General features: G+C 36.2%; 1 protein-coding gene across 1 annotated transcript in view; it reads right to left on the minus strand.

Annotated features, from left to right (window-relative positions):
- LOC120769491 (trissin receptor) overlaps window positions 1–24,118 on the minus strand; it is a 225,170-nt gene that overhangs the window by 31,574 nt on the left and 169,478 nt on the right. Inside the window, exons 5-6 of the mRNA XM_040096520.1 lie at window positions 17,085–17,244; window positions 1,866–2,066 (exon numbers count right to left, since the gene is read on the minus strand). Of these exons, the coding sequence (XP_039952454.1) occupies window positions 1,866–2,066; window positions 17,085–17,244 (361 nt within the window). The remainder of the gene's footprint in view (window positions 1–1,865; window positions 2,067–17,084; window positions 17,245–24,118) is intronic.

Below are 24,118 nucleotides of genomic sequence, written 5' to 3' on the forward strand. Positions count from 1 at the left end.
GACTACTGTATTTATATTTTAATTCTCTACAAGATGCTTTAAATCGTCCACAAAACTTTTTTCGTGTTTTAGCCATGTTTAAATTTATATTTAGATGTCTAAAAGCGTGAAATCTGAGGAATTTTACCCTTAATCTGGTAGATCGGGACATTTGGGAAAAGAATATTCGACGATTCTATCCCAACCTCTTCTAAGCAGGGTATGCAACTGATGACGATCGGCTCCACTTGGAACTCCTATAAATTTGAAAGATGATCACTGTTGAGCGCGAGCAACTCTACAGACCTCTTACGATTAGATTAGATAGACTAATCTGATTGGCTAATTAGCCACGCATAGACCTGTTTCCTACCAGACGAAGTTCAATTGTTAGATATAAGAGGACTATCCTTAGAATACCTGCGCCTGACGCGAATTTTAACAGACAACTCTGTTTTCTCACTATCAATACCTCCTCCAGTGTATCATACTGTAGGGATCCCAGGTGCGTACAGCGTAGTCTTTCCTGGTATCCCAATCTAAATACTTCCTGCAGTCTTCCCATTCTGTCAGTCCCATTCTGCGAGCGTGTATCGCCACCAGACAGTAACCAATATTCCCATCATGTTCTTATAGTCTCTTCAATCGAGTGCTAGAAGAATTTTGTTTACTTCCAATGACCTTTGCAGGCTGGCACCCAGGTAGCTCGTTCCATTGATATCTGATCTTCTTTGCCATGCTTCTGTCGAGATCGTCTTATAGACAATGCATGGGTTTCTCAATTTTGAACATGTTTTCGGATGTTAGCCGTACACCACTCTTGACAATTTCGTCTACTATTTCATTGCCCCCGATGCCTTTGTGGTCTGGCACCCATAAGAAATGAAGTCGCTTACATCTGAAAACACTTTCCACTGCCGCAATGCTTTCCAAGACACTTTTGGCCGATATGTGATACGAGGTTACTGCCTTGATTTTTGTTTGGCTTTCTACATAGATGTTGACTCTGATTTTGCCTTCAGGTGCATTAGAGGCCAGCTTCGCGGCTTTAGCAATAGCAAAAACCTTGAAACATACTGCACTCGGTAGAGTATATTCCCGCACCAACTCCATCATCCATTCTCGAGCTATCCGTATAGTTGTTTGGAGTGTTGAGCTTAACTAACATACCTTTACGCCAAGCATCTTTTCCTATGAACTGTTCAAGCCCAACTATCCAGCCCGATCCACAAGAAGCTATTAGAGCTCCTACCTGTTTCTATACCGAAGCAGATGGAACAGAAGTACTTGACCTGCATTCCGCTATGACCAGGCAGCCAAAACAGTTTCATCGTGAATTAACGATATGCCAGAAATAAAAAGTCAACAAGCTCAAGGCTACTATCGTCACCATATTATCAGATTGTATAGTCACGACTCTGTATAGGTAACGAATAATCAACACATAAATTTTATTGCCTGACAAACGGATGCGAAAATTAACACAGTTGGAAATATTTCAAACCTTAACTTCCGTTTCATCTGTAAAGAATGCTCTTTTGAAAGGAGATAGCAATAATTTGTCAGTAGCTAGCAAAATTGGTCATATTTACTGCCAGAAATAAAATATTAAAAAAAAATTTAAACAAGAACTTTTATCGATATTTGGTATCAGAAAATTGTTAACTATGTCATCTATGCTATCTGTGAAAAAATATCAGAAACTGTCAACAATGCTTTGGAAAACGGGGTTGACAGGCTGTGATACAGCAGTGAAGATGAAATGAATTATGACAATTTATGACATACTCCAGAAGTAACCGGAATATTTCCCAAAACAAAAGCCACCACCCTGTATTATTTTTTGCAAATATTTTCTATCAAAATCATAATTTTTTCACACTCACCGTCATCACAAGCAGCGGTATTACGTAGAGCAGTCCAAAATTGATCATATCCAGTAACTGGGAATTGAACATCTTGCGATCCAGCACACAAATCTCCTCCTCCTGCCCATCCTCAGTGTGTATATTCTTAATAGTTTTGCTGAATACGAACTTGGGCGTCGAGTAAACGGCTGAGGTGACCCAAACGGTTAAGATGGCCAGCTAAAAAGTGAAATTTAAAAGAGTAACATTAAAAATTTATTAAAGATAATAAATATTGAGAAATAGTAATAAATTTTGGAATAAAATTCTTAAAAAAATAATAATTTTTGAAGAATTAACTAATTTTGAATAAATTTGTAAATTTTGAAAATTATAATAAATTTGGGAAAAAATTTGAAATAATAATAAAAAAAAATTATGAATTTGGGTAAAATATAATAAATTTGGAAAATTTAATTAATTTTAAGAAATATTATTTATTAAAAAAAAATACATTTTTAAGTTTAAGTTTTAAATTTTGAAAAAATTAGTAAATTCCGGAAGAATTATGTATTTTTGAAAAATTAATAAATATTGGAAAAATTGTCGCTTTTGGAAATATTAATAAGTTTTGGCAAATACATAAAATTTTGGAAAAAATCTTTAATTTTGTGAGAATTATAAATTTTAAAAGAAATTTGAAAAAAATAATAAAAAATCTAAAATTTAGAAAGACATAATATATTTTGGAAAAATTAAATAATTTCGGGAAAAATTATTAGTTAAAGAAAACATGATGAATTTTGAAATACAATAATAAATTTTGGAAAAATTACTAAATATTGAGAAAATTTATAAATTTTGCGAAAATTAGAAATTTCGGAAGTAAGTATATATTTTGGAAAAATTAATAAATTCTGCATAATATTAAGTTTTCAAAAAAGATTCGGAAAAAATTACTTAATAATGGGATGACTAAAAAATTATTGATAGTAATAAGCTTTGGAATAAATAATAAATTTTGAAAATAAATAATAATTGCAGAAAAAATATTACATTTTGGGAAAATATTATAAGTTTTGAAAAAATTACAAATTTTGGAAATAATTGTAATTTTTCGAAAACATAATACATTTTTAATAAATAATAAGTTTAAAAAAATTAGTAAAATGAAAAACAAATAAAAATAAATATTTCAAAGATTAACTAAATTTGGAAAATTAAAAAAAAAACCAAAACTTTTGGAAGAAGGAATATATTTTTGAAAAAAAAAAATAATAATTTGGAAAAATAATTAATTTTGGATTATTTAATTTTTAAAATTAATAAAATATTTGGAAAAAATAATAAAAAATTTTTGAAACAAAAAAAGTTTGAAAACAAATTTTGAATTTTAGAAAAACTATTTATTTTGTAAAACTTAATTAATTTCTAGAAAATTAATAAGTTTTTAAAAAGTAATTAATTTTTATGCATTTTTTGGCATCGTTACAGCGTTATCTATATACTTGTATAAATATTTTTAGCTACATAAATATGTGCATATATAGTATACAGTGCCATTCAGCCACCAATTTCAGACTATTTACATAGTCAGCGAGTTATTTGCAACTACGAAATCTAGTTCATATTCTCATTAAGCCAACTATAGCATACTCGTACTAATTGAGAAAGTCAGTTATCAAGCAAATCAATAGCCATGTGCCAAATATATATTAGCAGCATGTCTCTTATGCACAAAAGATTCATATAATTGATCAATATCTTAACTGTTCTCTTCGTTTCCCAACCAAAAGCACTGTGATTAATGCTGTCTGGTCATTTAAGTATTTATATCCAACTACATTCTTACCTGGCCACTCCTCTTTCTATTGAGCTTAGCTTTGCAATACAATATGTCTACTTAACGTCTACCACTCGCACTCACTCAAGCAACTTTTAATGAAGAAATAATGAAGTGAAGCGAAACTTACCCCAAAAGGTAAAATGAGAAATTCAAAACATTTGCACAAGGTCAATTCTTCAATTAGGCGCAGACATTACCCGCAGCTATTTACGCGCGAAAGCAAGCGCTTAAATTAATAAGACAAAAATCAGGCGAATAAAGAGGACAAGAGAAATCAAGGAAAATGAAAGCAGCGAGTTTTCTCGTTTACAAACAAATATTTTCACATGAAAACTGTAGTTTTACAAATAGCAATGAAGGAAGTGGTTGGGCTTAGAAAAGACGGAAAAATTTTAAGGACTTTTAAAAAACTACAGATTTATGCATTTGCAGGATTCGAGCTGGAGATTTGAAGAAGCCTTTATACCCGAAAATTATATGAAGGGACTTTATAAGGTATTTATATATAAATGATTCAAGTGAAAAGCTTAGTACACATAGCCATATTCACAAAACGTCTGATTGTCTGTATATACGTAAACTAGCGCCTTAGTTTTTGAGATATCAAACTGAAATTTTGCACACATTCTTTTCTCTCGAAAAGGCTGCTCAGTTGTTGAAATAACCGATATCAGATCACTATAACTTATAGCTGCCATACAAATTGAACGATTGGATTCAAGTGCTTGTAAGGAAAACTTTTTCATTTTACTAGATATCTTCAAGAAATTTCGCATAAGTTATTTCCAAAGCAAAATATGTAATCTCCGAAAAAACTGTGCTGATTGGATAACTAAAGCTTGTAGCTGCAGAACAAAATGAACAAACGGAAACAAGTTTTTGAAAGAAATTTTTTTAAATTGTGTTTGTGAAGGATAATATAGCTTCAAAGCAACTGAAGAAGGCATTTTTTGTATAATCTAAATGTAAAACAAACTCCTCTTCATACAAATTTGCTCAAAATCAAAGATCTTCCACTGATCCATATATGTCCCTTATACCCTAAAGTATATGCCGATAAGTTATATTACAAATTAACGGCATACTAATTGCAAAATTTGCTATTCCAAAGAATTAATATTAATTCCATAATTAAACAATCAAACGATAAATCAAACGATTTCACACATCAAAGTATGCCCACTCAAATACAGCTCATAGATTACTCATACGCCATGTCTGCCAAGCAAAGCAAGCGGGCTTTAAACGGCAATTACTATGCAAGAATGTTCATATATTGGCCCGTCATACATACACTACACACGCAACTAACTCAAAATATCACAAATTATTTTACAGTTATAACAACAAACACCCATATACATAAGCACATTAATTGCTGTTCTTTTCAACGCTTGCTAGGTTGCATATTTTCTCAATTTATTAAATTGCGTGCGAATAATTATTAGAATACAACTAGGTACTTCCTTCCTCATGCAGTTGAACTAATGAATTGTGCACGTTAAATACATTTTGCTGCCACACTCAATTGCAGTTTGGTTGTGTTTTTGCTTGATTGACTTTTATCTTAATTGCTCGCACGCGTGTGGTGTGCAATAAGAGTTTACTAATTGACTTTTCGTTGCTCAAATTGCTACGGACAACACAAATTGTGATTTATTACATGCACACAGGCGTTTGACTTTCTTGAACGGGATTGATGAAATGAAAATAAACAATTAAGGAAGAGCTAAGTTCGCAACATATTAGGTCAGGTTAGGTTAGATGGCTGATCAGAGATCGCACGTAGACTAATGTAGTCCTTTGTGAAGCCATTGAGAATAGAACTCCCGTGTTCGGACTTAAAGATCGGCAAACCGCTTAGTAGCCAATACAAATTTGCAAAGGCAACATGTTGCAGGAGTATAAAAATCGAAAGAAAGGTGATAGGTATATGGAAAGTTAGATAGTGTTATAGAAATATCAATAATATGTTCTACACCACACCACCACATACATATTCTTGTATAGTTGAAAGAAAAAAAATTTCTAACCGAAAATTGTTATTTTTTGTATTGAAGAAATTTTGTTTGGTTTTTCTCTAATTTTTGTGTTTTTCTGCTACTGTACAAACTTTTGTTCATATTCTTATATTTTAATAGCTAAAAAATATATAATATTCTCTTATTGTTATTATTATTTTATTTTTTTTACTTTCCCAGCAGTTTATCTTCAGCATTGACCGCATATGAGTAAAATATAAAAACTCTTGAGAAAACCTTCAAAATAATCCATTTACAACCTGTCTATCAGCTGAATCTCTAAAGAGTTACTACTTTGCCATTTCATACACTTCATACAATTAAACACTCACACACAAGTACACAGCAAACATATTTCAACCATTTTTTCTTTCGCTTTCAACTTGCGGACACCTTTTTAATCTTCACGCGTCATTTATCATCGCATTCACCATATTATTTGGCCTCCACAGGCGTCTATGTGTTGATTAATATGAGCGTCTGCCATCTGACAATGGCAAAAAAACAGCTAAAGAAACAGTTAACGCAATGACAATCAGTCATCGAACGCTTATCTCGTCCAGTCAGTCGACCCAATTACAACGCATGAATGGAAATTTACAGCTTTGCTACTTTTTATATCAAAATGCAACCGTGATGCGCTGATAATTTAAAGGTCGTTTTCAGTGCTTTGTAAGTTTATGCCTAATTCAGGTTCAGGCGCTGTTAATAAATGTTTGAGTTTGAAGTACAATGCATAAAGCACTAAGAAAGGGTAGAATATCAATGGTCAATTCATTGGTGACTGATTACAATTTGACGCTTTTAAGTCGCTTTCCTTTTTCGTGAAAATATCTATGTTGGACATGCATATAACAGTGCCAATAACATAAATATTCTATCTCGTTTTAAATTTTGCATTTCTTGTATTTTCTATAGTTTGCCTTATAAAGCCATAGTAGGTTAGGTTAAGTTAATCTGGTAGGCCAATAAGCCACTCATAGACCAGCTTTGGTCCTTTGCGACCAGATGAAGTTCTGTTAGTAGGTCCATGCGGAGTACTCTTCCTTTAAGATGCCTGTGCTTGACGCGAATTTTAACAGACTCTGTGGCCTCGATATCGATACCTCCTCCAGCGTATCATACCAGGTGAACACCAGACGTTTACAGTGTAGTTTTGCCAATGAGGGACAAATGCACAAGAGCTGCTTCAGTGTTTCTCTGGAGCATTGCTCTAGGATCGAATTTCCTGCAGTCTTGTCGCTCCGTCAGCCCGTTAACATAGTAAGTAGCTTAAATATTTTGGTAAAACATAGTTCATGATTGCTATTTATATTAAATTCGGTTTTGATAGCATAGTCTTCAGTCGAAGCTCACTATGTTATGCATCCTATGGATGCCATACTTCCTAGGTATAGATCCAGAGACCTTCAAATACCAACGAGCTGCTTTGCTTCTATCAAATATTTGTAGAGACGATTCAATTTCAGCTAATTGACCTAGTTCACCGAAAGCATGCCTCTAAAGATGGTTTAAACTTATTCTAGCGAAAGTCGAGGAGAAAATGGAAATAAAGAAAAAATTGAATGAGAAAATATCGAGCTGTCTTCACTTCGGAACAAGTTTAAGGATTATTTTCTATGGTTTTTTATGACCAAAGAGGTCAGCTAATTACTGGTAATATAAAACAAACTTAATTTATAAAGCCATCATCATGCATTACATGCCTGTTGATGGCGCTACAATAAATTAAACAAAACCGACTGTTAGTTTGTTGTGGTCTCGACTGGTAACGAAAGAGTCTGCAGATTAAAATAAAATGGAGAGTATCGGTTAGGGATTCACTTCTTATTTTGGGAAGGGAGAATCCGCAGTAAAATACCGAAGCGTATAAATGCAACCTTGAGAACGCTTCACATCAGTGTTTCAGTTATTTAAGCGCAATCCGAAGATATTTGAACCGACAAAGCATGTATCAGGTTGTGCTTGATACCGAAAACGACAAAGAAGTACTGGACTTCACCGGAATACCTGCTTCGAAGAAGGCGTTGGGACAGTCTATCGAAAGGAACGGTAGTGGGCACCGTTCTTTAGGACTCCAAAGGTATAATTTACAACGACCAACTGGAGAAAGGAACGCAGCTACTTTGCTAAATCAGTGGGACTATTAGACACAGAAACAAATCAGATGACATCAATATCATTGGCCATAACAATCGCATTGTTAGTTTGCATTCTCCAGGTTGGACAAAGAAGCGAAGCAATTGGGTTTGGTAGTGAACGAGAGCAAGACAAAATATCATCTGTCATTAAAATAATAGTTATCGTACTCTGGGCTTGGCTCCCACGTCGCTATTGATAGTCGTAACTTCGAAGTCGTAGAAAACTTAATCTACCTTGAAAGCAATAATAACACTAACAACAATGTCAGCCTAGAAATCCAAAGCTAGATAACACTTGCCAATAGGTGCTACTTCGGACTGAGTATGGAATGGAGAAGGAAAGTCCTCTCTCGACGAACAAAGACTAAACTCTATAAGTCACTCATTATTCGCGTCCTGCTATATGGTGCAGAGGCATGGACGATAACAACATCTGTTGAGTCGGCATTACGAGTTTTCGAGAGAAAGGTTTTGAAAAAGATTTATGGTCCGTTGCCCGTAGGCCACGGCGAATATCGCATTCAATGGAACGATGAGCTGTATGAGATATACGACGCCACTGACATAGTCCAGCTAATCAAAAAAACGCGGCTTGCTGTCTAGGTCACTTTTAATGCAGAAAAAAAATCGTTTGCCAAACAACAAACGGTCTCCTTCTTCGTCGCTATGTCATAGTCATAGACTAGAATACGAACTGCTTTCATGTGTAATATATCCATAAGATTTTTCTGCGAATCAGTTTTGTTTCCGAAAGGCAAAAATTTGAATCGAATCGAATGCCTACTTTGAAGACCTTCGGAAAATATACTATTTCAGATGACTTAAAGAAGTTGTAGCATCCCAGGATCGAGTGTATCGTGGTAAAAGGATACCAACTTGAGAAATAAATCGTAATAAACTATTTTTTATTTTTTTTTTAAATCTGAGAAGTAGGCTTACCTTATGATGCGACTCAAATTTCTGCCCGGAGAGTAAATTTTTCAAATTTCATTACATTACAAATTCAGAAGGTGAGCATTACAGATTTAAAAAAAGATAAAAAATAGTTTTTAGAAACTTTGCAGATTTTTATAAAATTATTTTCCAGATAGATCAAAGAAGTTGGAGCAGCATGGGTCGAAACTTTCGAGGTAAAAGAGTATTTGCAGAGTATTCAACCTCCGTTTTTATGCAACTAGAGTTTTTCATCTGTGGGTTAACTGCTTGACGAACTAACCTTTAATAAGGGATACTAATAACAAAGGTATAATAATGAGAATATTGAACACAATCGTTTCTGTATTAGCTGCAATTGAAATAACTCAATCAAACTGTTGTCGATACACTAGATTTAACCATTCTAAGCGCGATACTATATATTTTTTCGAATTTTTATAAATTATTTAGGGCTTAGAAGGGCTAAGTTCAGTGAAACGAAAAATTTCGTAATTTCTATCAACACAACAAACAGCATAACTTTATTTGAAAACTATTTTTCTAACTTAAAGCTCCCAAAATATAAATTAAAACAACTGAAGGAATTATTTTGCAATTGTTTTCCTTTCATTTCTGCATACAACTTTCCAAAAATTGTAGAAACTCAGTGCTGCGCATCTGAATTAAGCACCACACATTCATTTTTCCACACAATTAGCTAACGTAATGAGTATTTTTGAAAAATTAGGCAACTGCACGCGTGAAATTGCCACCGAACACGCGCACATATACGTACATAGAAACACAACAACCTTACTTCATTTACAGTACATACGTACATATACATATAGATATATATGGCACTCACGCGCCGACAATTGCAAAATGACAGCAAATAAACACCATTTTTGTAAACTTTATATTCAGCACCAACACACGCGCATACTTAATACATATATGTATGTATATTTGCTAGCCTACGTGCATATATGCCGCACATATCCGCCACCAGGCCGCCGTCGGCTGTTTGTGGCGTCGATAAATTTCGAAAACGTGCCGCTGCGCATTGCGTGTTCATATCAATCGCTGCCGCCGAACCGCCGGCGAAAATGTCAGCACCACCGCACCCACAATCAGCCGGCGGCGTTGCGTTTCACACACATAGACAATTTTTGCGCTGCGTCATTTGCACGACAACGTTGCACTTGGCCTTGCATGCTACACGTGCGGCTGCTGCCTATTCGCCGTTATAAATTGCTACATTCCGATGTGTTGTTATTCATCGACACATATAAGCACACATATGCATGTCTAGTAAGTATCTGCTCATTTGAGCATTTGCGTGTACACAAGCGAGTGTCAGTGTAGTGTTCGATTCGCTTTTATTTCAACAGTTGCTAATGTGAACTAATTTTTTTTGGCAATTTTACTTACAACGAAAATACACACGATGGTGTATGATAAACATTAGCCAACTGCTGCTATTAAAATTAACTTACTGCCATCGCAATGGGTAATGGAGCGTGTTCATTTTGAGATGTGAAAATGTTAAAAACAAATGATGAAGCGCTGAGTTTAGAAGGCACCCACTTTTTGACGATTTCTATGGCGAATTTCGCGAATAAAGTGCAGGGTTTATCTGTTATGTTTAACCCTTTCAGGACCGCACCTAAACCTATTACCAGAAAATTTTTTTTCTTAATTTTCTGACTTAAAATGGCTCAATTAACGGCAATGAAAAGTTTTAGCTCTCTAGCATGATCCGATCAAAAGATATTGAAAGTTGCTTATATGCAACTTTAGGCATTTAGGGCAGTATTTGAGTGATATATGTACATAAATACATGCAAAGAAAAAAATATAACGGGTTGTCAAAAAAGTCTTGCGGTATTTTTATTGAATTTTTTTTTTACTGAAATTGAAATGAATTTTTGTTGACTCATGCCCAGCTCTTGACCAATGCTACGGCTGCTACTATGCCGGTCTCTTTCGTCCAATTCAGCGTTTCTATCGCAATTTTCGACGACAGGCCTTCCGGAGCGTGGCACATCTTCGACCACCTCTACACCAGAACGAAAATGTTGAAACCATCGTTGTGCGGTGGAAATGGAAACTGTATCGGGTCCATAAACTGCACAAATTTTATTGGCGGCTTGAGATGCATTTTTGCCTTTATCGTAGTAGTACTGTAAAATATGCCGTATTTTCTCTTTGTTTTGCTCCATGTTTGCGACGCTATAACTCACGAACGACTTATAAGAAACTACAATCAATCAAACAGGTGTTAGCGCGTGAAATGAGCTTTCCAAAAAGGTATAGCATGACCCGATGCGACGAATAAAACTAGAACTACGCGCTTTCAGCGCCAACTACCGAAAATACCGCAAGACTTTTTTGACAACCATTATACGAGTAAACACGGGATTTCTCTTTATTTATCATATACATACGTATGTATATGTTTGTTTTGTATTTTAAGTGTGATAAGATAAAAAACAGTTCTTGTGCGTATTGCAGCATAGATGAACACCACATTTTAAGCTTTTTGAGAGAGGTGTGCCGGTTTTACAAAGACGACAACGTTCTTTCTCTCCCCAAACTATCCAATGACCATTTTCATCATATCGCTTTTAGTTGGGGGTTCTTCAACAACATGACGGTGTTTCGAACTAGACACTTCTGAGAAAAGTGAAAAGTGAATCCGGAGTTGAGTCGGTTTCTGCATTTTGCATAGAACTAGGGCGTACCCTCCTCTTTTGAGTAGAACCGGAAAACACCGGCGTAGCGCTTGAGAGCTCAATTGCAATATCCATCTGGAATTTTATAAGTGGCATATGCTTGATGTTTGGATTAACGATTTTGAGATGTCTCCGATACATAAGCCAGGAATTGATAACTACTGTGCTTAGGCTCCAGTGAAATATTTTCATGTACCACTTATTGGAACGATGTTTCACTTTATACAGCTCCATAAGCATGCTGTCAAGATCAACTGCTCCCATGTGTTTATTACATTTTGAAAAAATAGCCGATCTCGGAACTTCAACAAATTTTTCTTCTTTCCCATTCCAACGCTTACATGTCTCGATTGGTTACCACGTCCTGGACGGCTATCAACTGATGATACGTCAATTAAATAAAGGAATCATTGATAAAGAATTGACGATTAACAGCCAGAAATCTTACTGACATCGTTAGAATATCGGAAGGATCGGTGAAAACTATTTTGAAAGATAATTTGGGCCTGAGAAAAGTGAAAGCATGATTGTTACAAAATCACTCTTTTTTCGGAAAACAGCATCGCGTTAACGTCTGTGAAACAATGCTTTCCCACTACCAGGATGTCATGAAACGTATTATTACTACCGATGAGTTTTGCATCTATGCTTACGACCCGGAAACAGACGATCCATCAGCCGTATATCATGGCAGAGGTGAGCCGAAGCCGAAGAACTTACGTCAAAGCAGGTCAAAAATCAAGGTTATGTTGACAATTTTCTTTGATTGTCGAGGTGTGGTGCACTCTGGATTCCTTCCTACCGAACAAGGTGTCAACAAGGAATACTATTTGAATGTTATGCTTCGTTTACGGGAAGCTATTTGTGAAAACGGGATGGAAACACACCACGGTTGATGGTTTTTGCATCACGGTAATGCACCGTCACATACTGCATTGATTCTTCGTGAGTTTTTCGTCAAATTTTCAACCAATAGCGTGCCAAAACCATCGTATTCGTCTGATGTAGCTATGTGTGGCTTGTGACTATTCAGCAAACTGACCACTGCTATGAAACCGTTTTGAGTCAATTGAAGATATTAAACGTGAATCGCAACGCGCATCGGAGACTATTTCGGAAATTAACTTACACAACAGTTTTGAGGATTAGAAAAAAACATTACTACAAGTGTATTATGGCCAAAGGATATTACTTCGATGTAGACGACATAGATTTCGAAGAATAAATTAAGAATTTTAAAATTATGAAGAAAGTCTTACTATCTTTTGCTCTTTGTAGTATATGAAGCCGATAGAAGTACCCGAAAAAGGAGCAGTCAAGGTGAGCTTTTGTTTGAAATATCATTCAAATACAAAATAGTATAATTTTTAGAATTTATAGAATTTATAAAACCTTAATAATGGCAGCTTTATGCAGTCTTTCTTCAGGAAGGCACTCTTTGTTCTCACTCATTCTTAATTGATTATTAAATTAAGAAATTATATAATAAAATTATATCGTAACAGAGAATTAAATAAGCCAACACGCCAGCACTGGCACACAGACAGTTTGAATAATGAAACCTTAGCTAGAATATCAAATATTGAAAGCTTAATATTAATATTTTGGATAAATAATGGGTTGTCAAAAAAGTCTTGCGGTATTTTTATTGAATTTTTTTTTATTGAAATTGAAATGAATTTTTGATGACTCATGCCCAGCTATTGACCGATGCTACGGCAGCTACTATGCCAGTCTCTTTCGACCAATTCAGCGATTGTATCGAAATTTTCGACGACAGGCATTCCGGAGCGTGGCGCATCTTCGACTTGTGCGGTGGAAGTGGAATGTATCGGGTCCATAAGCTGCACAAATTTTATTGGCGGCTTGAGATGAATTTTTGCCTTTATCGTAGTAGTACTGTAAAATATGCCGTATTTTCTCTTTATTTTGCTCCATGTTTGCGACGCTATAACTCACGAACGACTTAAAAGAAACGACAATTAATCACACACGTGTTAGCGCCTGAAATGAGCTTTCCAAAAAGGTATAGCATGATTCGATGCGACGAATAAGACTAGAACTACGCGCTTTCAGCGCCAACTAGCGAAAATACCGCAAGACTTTTTTGACAACCTAATATATAAAAATAATAAATAAGCAAAAATATTAAGTGTTGAACAAACGAAAATTGGAGAATGCTGTGGGAAAATATATAAATATATATATTAGTAAACATTTGCCAAAAATATTTGCTCATGTCTGTACATGTGAGTATGGGTATGCGAGTGTGTGTGTGTATTGCTGAACAATGGAGTGTATTGACCACATTTTGTTTGCGAACTCGGCATATTGTTTGCGCTCATTTATGCTTATGGCGAAACTTTCACAGTTAAGCAAACACACACAAACGTATACATTAGGGTGATTCAAAAAAAATTTTTTTTTTCGTTTAGTGCTCGGAAAAATAGTTTGCTAGACACCTCTAAGAAAGCCTCTCCAAACATGAGTTTTTAATTGTAACGGGAAGGTCCTCCTTTTACTGTTAATATCTTTTAAACGTTTGGGTTTACGAAAAAATCATAATAGACATTTTTTGGTTGAGCATTCAATTTCCTACAAAATCTAAGGAACAAGATATTTTTTCAAGTAGTTGGAAGCGAGATATAAATTTTTCTATCTGATAATAAGAAAAAATAGAAAACTGTATGTAGGAGGACCTTCCCGTTACAATTAAGAACTCGTGTTTGGAGAGGCTTTCTTAGAGGTGTCTAGCAACCTATTTTTCCGAGTAGCAAACGAAAAAAAAATAATTTTTTTTTGAATCACTCTAGTATACATACATATTTACTCGCACATACGAAATATTATGCAATGATTATACACTTGTGGCGCACATTAGCGAAGCAAACAAACAAACATATGAATTTCGGCAATAACAGTTTTTATTTTTAATATTGGGGGTAGCGTGTCGATGAATAATTGAATTAAATATTTTATTATAGAGAAATTGGCCTTTTTGGGCACTGTGAGTCTTAATGTGTAGCAAAATTTGCTGAAATTAAGTTTTTCTCTATATAGTCAGACCAACATCTTTATTGGTCACAGCTTTTTCTTTGAAGTGTTTCGAAATTAAAATTCAATTTCCTTTAGCTCACACTTCCAACAAGCGAAAACCTCACATATGTTAATATATATATTAAATGTGCATTACACTTGTATTTAGTAAAGCTGCGCATTTCAGTCGCCGAGCCGTGACTGCGCAATCACTTTTAATTAATGAAAATTACAGCGGCTGGAATTTCATTGATTATCGCGCGCAGATCGCTTTGTAGGCGTATGTGCCACATAATTGGTAAGCTGCAATGTCGCAAGAAGATAGTGAAAATTAACGGTAAATTGATTTAACCATAAAAGTTAAGTAGCTGTTAATTGGACCAATATAAATAAAGTGCGCTGTGAAGGCTCGATGCGGATTTAATTAAGATTGGAGTGCAGCGCCACACGTTGGTCACTTAAGCTCCTGTATAAGTATATAACAAAAAAAAAGTATGTGAAAATAAGTAAACGATAAAAGAATAAAGTGATACGATAAAAGAAGTGATTCAAAAAGTTGTACTGAAAGTTTAGCATTTTATCAAATTGTACAAGGTTTATTTGAAATAAAAGTTACTTGCTGATGGAAACACACCTTCAATGAGAATTGCACCCAAATGCCTTTAAAAAATGTTGTATAAAATAAAAGAATTCCGGTAAAGCATTCTCGAATTCTTACAACGAAGGACTGTGTGTTCAGCGGATTATTCTGTCGCGTCGCTGTAGAGGTGTGACGGCTTTTCAACTTTTCCCATTCTGTGGAGGCACTTTTCGAAGTATTCTTGGCCAGATAACAGCTGAGTTATGTAGTCAAGTCGACTTCATTAACTTCACGGTTTGTTTATAAGTTTAGGTCTTTTATTAGTCTGGCCGTCCATCTCCCGCGACTCTCGATGATAATGGAGACGATTTATATTAAGACTATTACCGCAAAAAATGTATTAACTCTTGAGTGTATTTCATATTTAAAAGAAAAGAATGATGCAGTGGTGCTACATAGCTATTGTAAGATCAGTTCTGCTCCGCAGTGCAGTGGTATGGTGAACAGGCATACGGAAATCCACCTACCGGAAGCCAATGGAAAGAGTTCACAAGTTTGTGCTGCGCATAACGGCAGCTTTAAGAGCAACTCCAACGGCGGCTCTTGAAGTGGTACTTAACCTGTCACTAATAGACCTCTTCGCTGAAAACTGCACAACAAAACCCGCGGGACGACTACTGGCTTCAGGAAAATTTTCATATAGAACCTTTAGGCATAGCTCGGTGGGTAATGACGATTCGACTACATGACCCCACTTTTCAACTGGGAAAGAAGGTTCAAAGGTATGTTGGCTATGCATTAAACATATTTACTGATGGCTCGAGAATGTGCGAGGGAGTTGGTACGGGAATATACCGTCCAAAGTTAGACATAAGACAACCTTTTAAATTGCTGGACCACTGCCATATATTTTAAACTGAGATCTTTGCTATTGCGAAACCCGCTGAGCTGATCTCTAATGCATCTGCAGGCTAATCCAGAGTCAACATCTACGCAGACAGTCAAGCAGCAATAAAGGCAGTAACCGCATATCGCATATCGGACTGAAGTATTTTTGGAAGGAGTGCGGCAGTGAAAAATGTTGCCAGAAGCAAGCAACTTCACTTCTACTGGGTGACAGGCCACATAGGCAACGGGTGAAATGAATTGCCAAGAATGGTGTACGGCTAACATTCGGAAACGTGATCAGCATTGGGAAACTCATGCAATGTCTATATGACGATCTCGACAGAAGCATGGTAAATAAAATCAAAACCCGATGGAACGAGCTACCTGGATGCAAAACTACAAAAGTCATGTGCAAAACGGTAGATCAGAAGTACACAAAATTCTTCTTGGCATTCGATAGAAGGAACTGTAGAAACATGTTGGGAATATATACGCAGAATGGGGCTGACAAATCGAGAAGACTGCAGAAAATGTTTAGGGCAGAATACCAGAGAAACAATGGAGCATCTCTTGTGCACTTGTCCCGCCAGAAAAATCGCTAGCCTGAAACCGGTCTTAGACCAATGGCCTCTTAACAGGTTAAGTGTGTTTCAGAGGGGCAAAAAAACGTATTTTTACGATTTTTTTTTTAAATAAACTGTCACATATTTCAAAAGTATAATATGCCATGTGAAAGGTACGTACTTGAGCAATGTCTCCTGAAATTTTGATATATAAATGTTGAAAACTCAGTCGTTGAGACCTTATCTACCTGGGTGTCTAACAAAAAGGTCCTCACGCCGTGAACAGCATAACTTATTATTGATTCATTTAAAATTAAAAAACCAAAAAATATTCCTTTGAACGAAGGGAAACAAGAAAAAAAATAAAAATTTTCATGTTTTCTCAGACATTAAGCAAAAAATCGCATTTTGTGGTCAAATTTCCGCCATTTATTGGCTTAAAAAAATAAGTTGTTATGAAAACAAAAATCTTTCGATATAATATTACATGCATGCATTAAATACAGTTGATTTCATATTTCAACACTTACCCTCAATCTAGTCGCCGTTAAGATCTGCTTACACGTAATTGGATGGACAATGGCAAAGTAACGCTCCATGCAGATGACGACGAGAATGAAAATCGACGCCGTGTAACTGAGCGAGTGCACAAATTGATACATGCGGCAAAGAAACTCGCCAAACACCCAGCTAAATGAGAAGGAATAGAAGGAAAAGTATATGCTTTATATGTATAGATAAGTATATTAAAAAATAATGTTTAAGGATTTAAGGTCATTATATACATACATAGAAGAGAATATAAAAATTCGCTAGATATTTTTGGGTAGCTCCAAGTCATATTAATGCTTGAGTGAATCGTTCTGTGCTATACATATTTTTTTCTCTAAATTTCCATTTCCCGTTTAATCATATACAAGCAAGCTGGCAATGCATGTATTAACGGTAGCTTTAAGCATAAGAAAAAGCGTGAGCATGTCACTTTGCTTCACTGAAATCCGCATAACGCACATGTCACGTACAAGCGCACAATAAACGCACAAGCATAGATAACCAAAGTGGAGTCAAGTAATCGCATTATATGCATGACCAAGAATTGTCCAAGGCGACTAACACATACGTATATAAGCATATATATATAATAATATATATAAGTATAAGTGTGTTGCACGCAAGTATAAGCGGAGCTACAATCGTCTATTACACTTAAATAAATCTGCTCGGCAATGGGAGCATACGTGTGCGCCATGGCGTATACGCAACATTTAATTAACATGAATTTCGACAAATGCAGAGAATGCAAGCGCGTCTGCAGCAGCGTGTGTGAATGACAGCAGGCAACTGCTTCATACATTTCACAGTTTTTTGCGCGCAAAAAAAAAGATATTAAATTTTAGAGGAATTTGTCGCGCTGTGGAAGAATAGAGATTTTCACATGGGATTTGCGGCAGCTGCTTCGTCGAAAAACTAGCAAATCTTATGATTTTGTTGTTCTAGTTGTTGTTGGCTTTGCATTGCTGCTGGCTTACATTACTCATTATGCGTAATTGCAGTGTCGTCGCGGCGCGTTGCAAGGCAACGGCTTACCATTGTGTTGGCTGCTGGCAACAGCTGTGACTGATGCAAGTGCAAGCGGTTAAGCCAGGAAGGAAATTGTGGTGTGCCGTGCACCGTTGCAACAACTAAGTACAAGTAAGTACGGTGCTGCCGCAAGATAACACGAAAGCGCGAAAGTAGTTTGCAGTGGAAATTGTAGCAAAAACGTTTAATGCTTTTTTTCGTATGTGGCAGCTGTGGCAGTTGTTCCGAAATATTTAATTCCTTTTTCCTTGCTATTCGTTGGAGATATGCTTGGTGCACGGAAAATTGACAACGTGGAAAGACTTTTCGCATTTGTCTGTGTAGAAATTTTTTACATCAAGTTTAGGATGTAGTTTTTGGCAACTTATATGCTAATATTCTACATAACCCTTTATTTGGCATACATTTCAATATGTTGTTAGCAGTGAAATGGCATAATAATGTCACCAATAGCTCACAAATATATAAAACAGTTAGAAAGGGCTAAGTTCGGCTGCAACCGAACATTTTATACTACTGCAACTTGCAAGAATCAAAGCCAGGAAAATACTTTAAGGTGTAAAATAAATCGTATACAGTAAAGTCACCCGGAAGTTCGAAATTCTTTAATATTAAATATATAGGGGCTGTGGGAAGTGTCGGTCCGATTCAACTTATTTTTGGCATGTAGACATAAGAGACGAATTATCCCTTAATTTCAGTAATATATATCACACATTGACCGACATTTTCGATCAAAAGGTACTATAGGTACCGGGGTGTAAATATTCGGTACCTAGGGGCCTTAAACAGATTTTATTGGACTTAAACAATTTTTGGTCATAGGGAAGCACACACTAAAGAAATAAGTCGTACAAAGTTTTATCCCATTATATTAATTCCTTCTTGATTTGTACTGGAAACTGAACGAATCAAGTGGAATTTAAAATTGTGCTATATGGGAAGTAGGTGTGGTTGTCCTCCGATTTCGCCCGTTTTCAAAATGTGAGATAAGAATGTAAGGAGAATGCTATGTACTAGATTTTTTCAAAATCGGTTAGTCGGGCTCCGAGATATTGAATTTCCCCAAAAAGTGGGAAGTGCCACACCCATTGTCCAATTTTCTCACAAGCTCTCATAAAACTCTGTTATACTATCTCGGGAATAAACTTAATGTTTCTGGCGTATTTAGTTATTGATTTATCGGGCTTTTAGTAGTTTTTAACAGTACCGTTATATGGGGAGTGAGCGGGTTTATCCACCGATTTGATCCATTTTCACTCTGTCGGTAGAACTTCTTATAACATTTGTATTCAGAAAATTTTGTTGTTGCAGCTTAAGTAGTTTAGGATCTATGTACGTACAATTAACTTGTTAGAGGGCGGGGCCACAACCATTTTTTCAAAAATATTTGCCATAGGTGCTCCTTGCTACTGTGATCCTCTGTACCAAATTACAGCTTTATATCTTAATTTAGTGCCTTGACACTTTATATGTTTTCGGTTATTGGCGATTTGTGGGCGTGGCAGTGGTCCAATTATACTCATCTACGAGGAACCAGCATATCAAGTTCCATCAAGATATCTCAATTTTTACTCAAGTTGCACCTTGCACGGACAGACAGACAGTCAACCGGATTTCAACTTTTCTCGTCACCCTAATCATTTATCTATATATAGCCCTATATCTACATATCTCGCTTAGTTTTAGGTGAAAGGTACAACCGTTAGGTGAACGAGACTATAATACTCTGTAGCAACTGGTTGCAAGAGTATAAAAAAGGCTCATTTCCTGATATCGCAAAAATGTTAGAAAACTTAAATTTTTAACAATATGTTTAAAAACTGTTATGTACAATGATATGATTACGAGCCTTATTTTGCTAGGATATTCAAAATCCTAGTAGGCACCAATGGCGCGTATACGAAATATTCATTTAAGGGATAAGAAACTTTCATGGTAACCCTATATCTAGGAGGAAAGAAGAAAAGCATTGAATGCCTAGTACTGCTGCGGAGGGGCTACTGAAAAAAATAGAGGTCCTCACCAATAGTAGTTCTTTAGCTCTACGATACTATCCAAAGCTCATGTGCGCGTGACTTATTAGCATGTGTGGGACAGTAAAGTCCACACTAACATGACACTTATTTACATTCCGCATAGACATGGACACAGCCGGAAAGTGTATAGCGGCGATATATGCTGTCAGAATCAAAAAACCTGGACTTCTAAATGAATATATGCATATCTAAACGTACAGTAATTCTCGCACGTTATGACTTCATGACGCATCTCTAGGACCATTGAGTCACCACATTAAGCTCGGCCTGTATTTTCTTTGCGCTCACACTTGCGAGAGAGATGTAGATGGTACGGCAGGAGTAAATGGGCAATGTGCTTTTTACGCTCAAGTCAAATCTTGGAAGGAAGGTTGGTTGAGAAAAGCACTCTCTATCAACATTAGTTTCAGGCTTCCTGACCACAGCCGCATTTTGTAAATCAAGCTTGCTGTCATTAAGCTAGAAAGAGATCTGCTGCTGCGGAGTGTTCTCATTCAGTGATTATGCACTTTAATAGTGTGAAAACGATGCTAATTTTGGGGTCACTAACCGTATGTTGAAGGCTAGTTAAGAGATTCCAAAAACTCACTACCACCAGCGACTCACTTTGCGATAATACTTTTGAGGATGCCAGACACCCCGTCATAACCCTGCTATCAATGGAATGCTAATGAGTTGGACCTTAGATCTGGAGATCTTAGTTTCGTGAAAGCTTTTTCAGCACTGAGCTACCGTAAATTCTTGCCTAAAGAGGATCGCAAGAGTACTAGTGCGCTCTTGCTCTTTATAGTAGCCCTTTTTCGATGGAAGCTTTAACCTTGCTAGCATTGACTTCGACAACGAAATACTTAGGAGTGCGGCTGACAACCTTGAATGAACCTTTGTAGGGGACCGATAATGATGGCCAAATGGAGTCATCTCGAATGAAGACGTATCAGCTTGATTCCTGCTCGCTGCGAATTTCGCTGTATGTACCTGGTTTGGTTTTGCTGTTGTACCTGATGATAAAGTCAGAAGGCAGGCGAAGCGTTGTGCCGCAAACAAGCTCAGAAGGCGAACACCCCATGTTTCCTTAAAGGATAAATGGAAACCCAATAAAATAATGGCTTGATAGGACATCCATTGCTCTGCATTATGGCACAGAATCGAAGATTTTAATGTGCGGTGCAATCGCTCAATTAGGCCATTCCATTGCAAATGGTACGGTCTTGGTCCTAAATATGAAATAGCCAGACATTGGAATAGTTTCTGGAACCACGCGCTCTCAAATTGACAGCCAAGTTCAGACGTGATGTCGATGGAAAAGTGCAAAAAGTGAAATCCAGCCACTAAACAAGGCCTTAGCAACTACCGGTACCATCATGTTTGGTAATAGTAAAGCCTAGGGCCCACTATGTCGATATGTGAGTATCCGAATCGTTGACTGGGAAGCTCTCGTCCTTGTAGTACACTCCTGTTGTGTCGGATGATTTTATTCCGTTGGCATCTAATTCAGTTCTTAGCAAACTACTTACTGTCACGTTGAATGCCGAGCCAAACAAATTGCTCGACCATCAGTCTTGCAGAAGCGATTAGAAATTTTGCATCCTTGCTTCCCTCATCAGCAAGCTACTCATTTGTTGAAAAAGTGAATATCGGATTACTATTGCATATAAGTATCTGCATACAAAAAGAACGAATCCGTATGGAAAGCCCTTTCATTTGACGAGTTATGTTCAAGAAATTCGAAACAGAATATTGTCTTATGCAATGGTACAATCTACGAACAAAGGGCTCAGATCTGAACACCACAGCCCCAGGCCCGCTTGCGATGCCAATTTTTGGACTGTTTTGAGAGTGGTGGTCATAATACTGCTAATGGTCTGTAGGCACCTACCCGTTATTCAAATACCAATGTCGTCCATGCATGTGACCATACATCTAAGGGGCTTTGCCTAACAGTTTTCCTTGCCGTTTATTCACTACTAATGTCCATAGAAGCGCAGATATCACTCCACCTTGGGGTGTACCTCTGCACACTTTCTTGGTCATTTTACCGTCGTTCCAGTCTGCTCTTATACGTCTAGAGGTCAAATCAGAAATCAAACGTTGTATAGATCAAACGTTGTATAGAAGGATCAATACCTATTGGCTGGATATTATTCAGAATAGATTCCGTAGAGACGATGTTGAATGCTCCAGAAATATCCAGGAATGCTTCAAGAGCGTATTCCTTATATTTAAGATTTTTTTAATAAGGTGAAACATCTTCCCCAAAGACTTCTTTTTTCACTTTCATGAACAAAATTGAAGAGTCAAAAACAATAAAAGAAAATATTGAATTCATGGTTTTAGTTTACATGCTGTAACAGCAGCTCATAATTTCGTGTTAAAAGCGACTAAATGTAAAAATTACTATATTTAAGGCAGCTTAACGGTAAGAAATTAGACGGTATTATTCTGAAAAAGGAATCAGACAGACTTATCTATATTAATTATGTTATTCTGTGAAAGCAAAATTTTTCTTGACAGCGCTTAAGCAGCAACCTACAACAATAATGCTTATCGCTGTAATTCATTAACCGCTGCAAAAAAAAATGCGGTTAAGGAAATAAGAAGGATAAGTATATTTTTCATGCTTTTTTGTGACACTATTTCCACTCACTTGAGCCATTAGCGCCTCAACATGTCTGACGCACTGCTCACTTAAACACAATCCAATGCCGGATTAGTGTCATAATTGCCAAACAAGTGTCGGATCGACACACGTGCCGACAGCAGTGACAAAAGGAAATAAGTAAACGCTAGCTGCCAGGGGGCTAACTGAAGCTCAGCTGAAAATTTATGCGCAAATTTGTTGAAGCAGATAACTTTTTTCTGCTGTTGTTTATATGCATGGAGTTGTGCGTGTGTGTGTGTATATGTTTGATGGGATTTCCATTATGTTAAGTATTTTGCAAATATTTTTATTTTTGTGTATATATATACATATTATATATGTATGCTATATATATTTGAGATGTCATAATGAGAGGCCAAAGTACTTGAGGCGCTTATCAGTAGCCAGCCAAGAAATGACAGCGCCAGTGGAGAGCATATTAAAAGTAACCATAAAAACAGTTGTTTATATGCAAAAATTTGTGTAAGGACTGCTAAGATTCTGTGTTATAACGGTAGCTTAAAATTTATTATGTGTGTATTTGAAAACTTTATTTGGGAATTAACTGTGTTTTATGAGAAAAGTTCCTTGATGGGATATAGCTTCAAGAGTTTGGTGAAATTCGAGTTTCATGGCACTTAAAGTACAGTTGTCGCTCGAAAGTGTGAATCTTTTATTACATAACAGTTAATGTGAGAAGTTCGAAAACGTAGAATTATGTAAAAAGAATCAGTAATGGGTGGCAAGTGAGATTTTCTTCAACTTTTTTGACAATCCATTATATTTGACAAATGCATAAAGTGGTATTTTGATGAACTCAAGCTGAGTGATGAGTTCTTTAATTTCCCTGAGTAATTACTAACAATAAATCTTATGTCATCAAATATTTGCATAGACACAAAATTTACTTCTTTTAGTTGCTTGTCGCCAAACGTAGAAGCGTTAAACAAAACATATTAACTTATGTAAATAAGTATATTTTAATATAGATATATTAAAGTATACATATATACATATGCGTACAGCACGCTTGAAATACATATGTATAGTATATGGTATGCAAATATGCTCCACACATGATAACGCTCATTTGTCTCCGAATCTATGTACATATATAAACTAGGGTGGGTAAAACGATTGACATTTTTTTCTCCTTTTATAATCTTATTTTGCACATTTATTAGGTTCGGTTAGGTTAATCTGGTAGGCCAATGAGCCACACATAGACTAATTTTAGGTCTTTGCGAAATCAGATAGAGTTCAGTTATTAGGTCCAACTACTCCACAGTCATCCTTTTAGATGCCT

The sequence above is a fragment of the Bactrocera tryoni genome, chromosome 2 (assembly GCF_016617805.1).
Source record: "Bactrocera tryoni isolate S06 chromosome 2, CSIRO_BtryS06_freeze2, whole genome shotgun sequence".
Taxonomy (NCBI): domain Eukaryota; kingdom Metazoa; phylum Arthropoda; class Insecta; order Diptera; family Tephritidae; genus Bactrocera; species Bactrocera tryoni.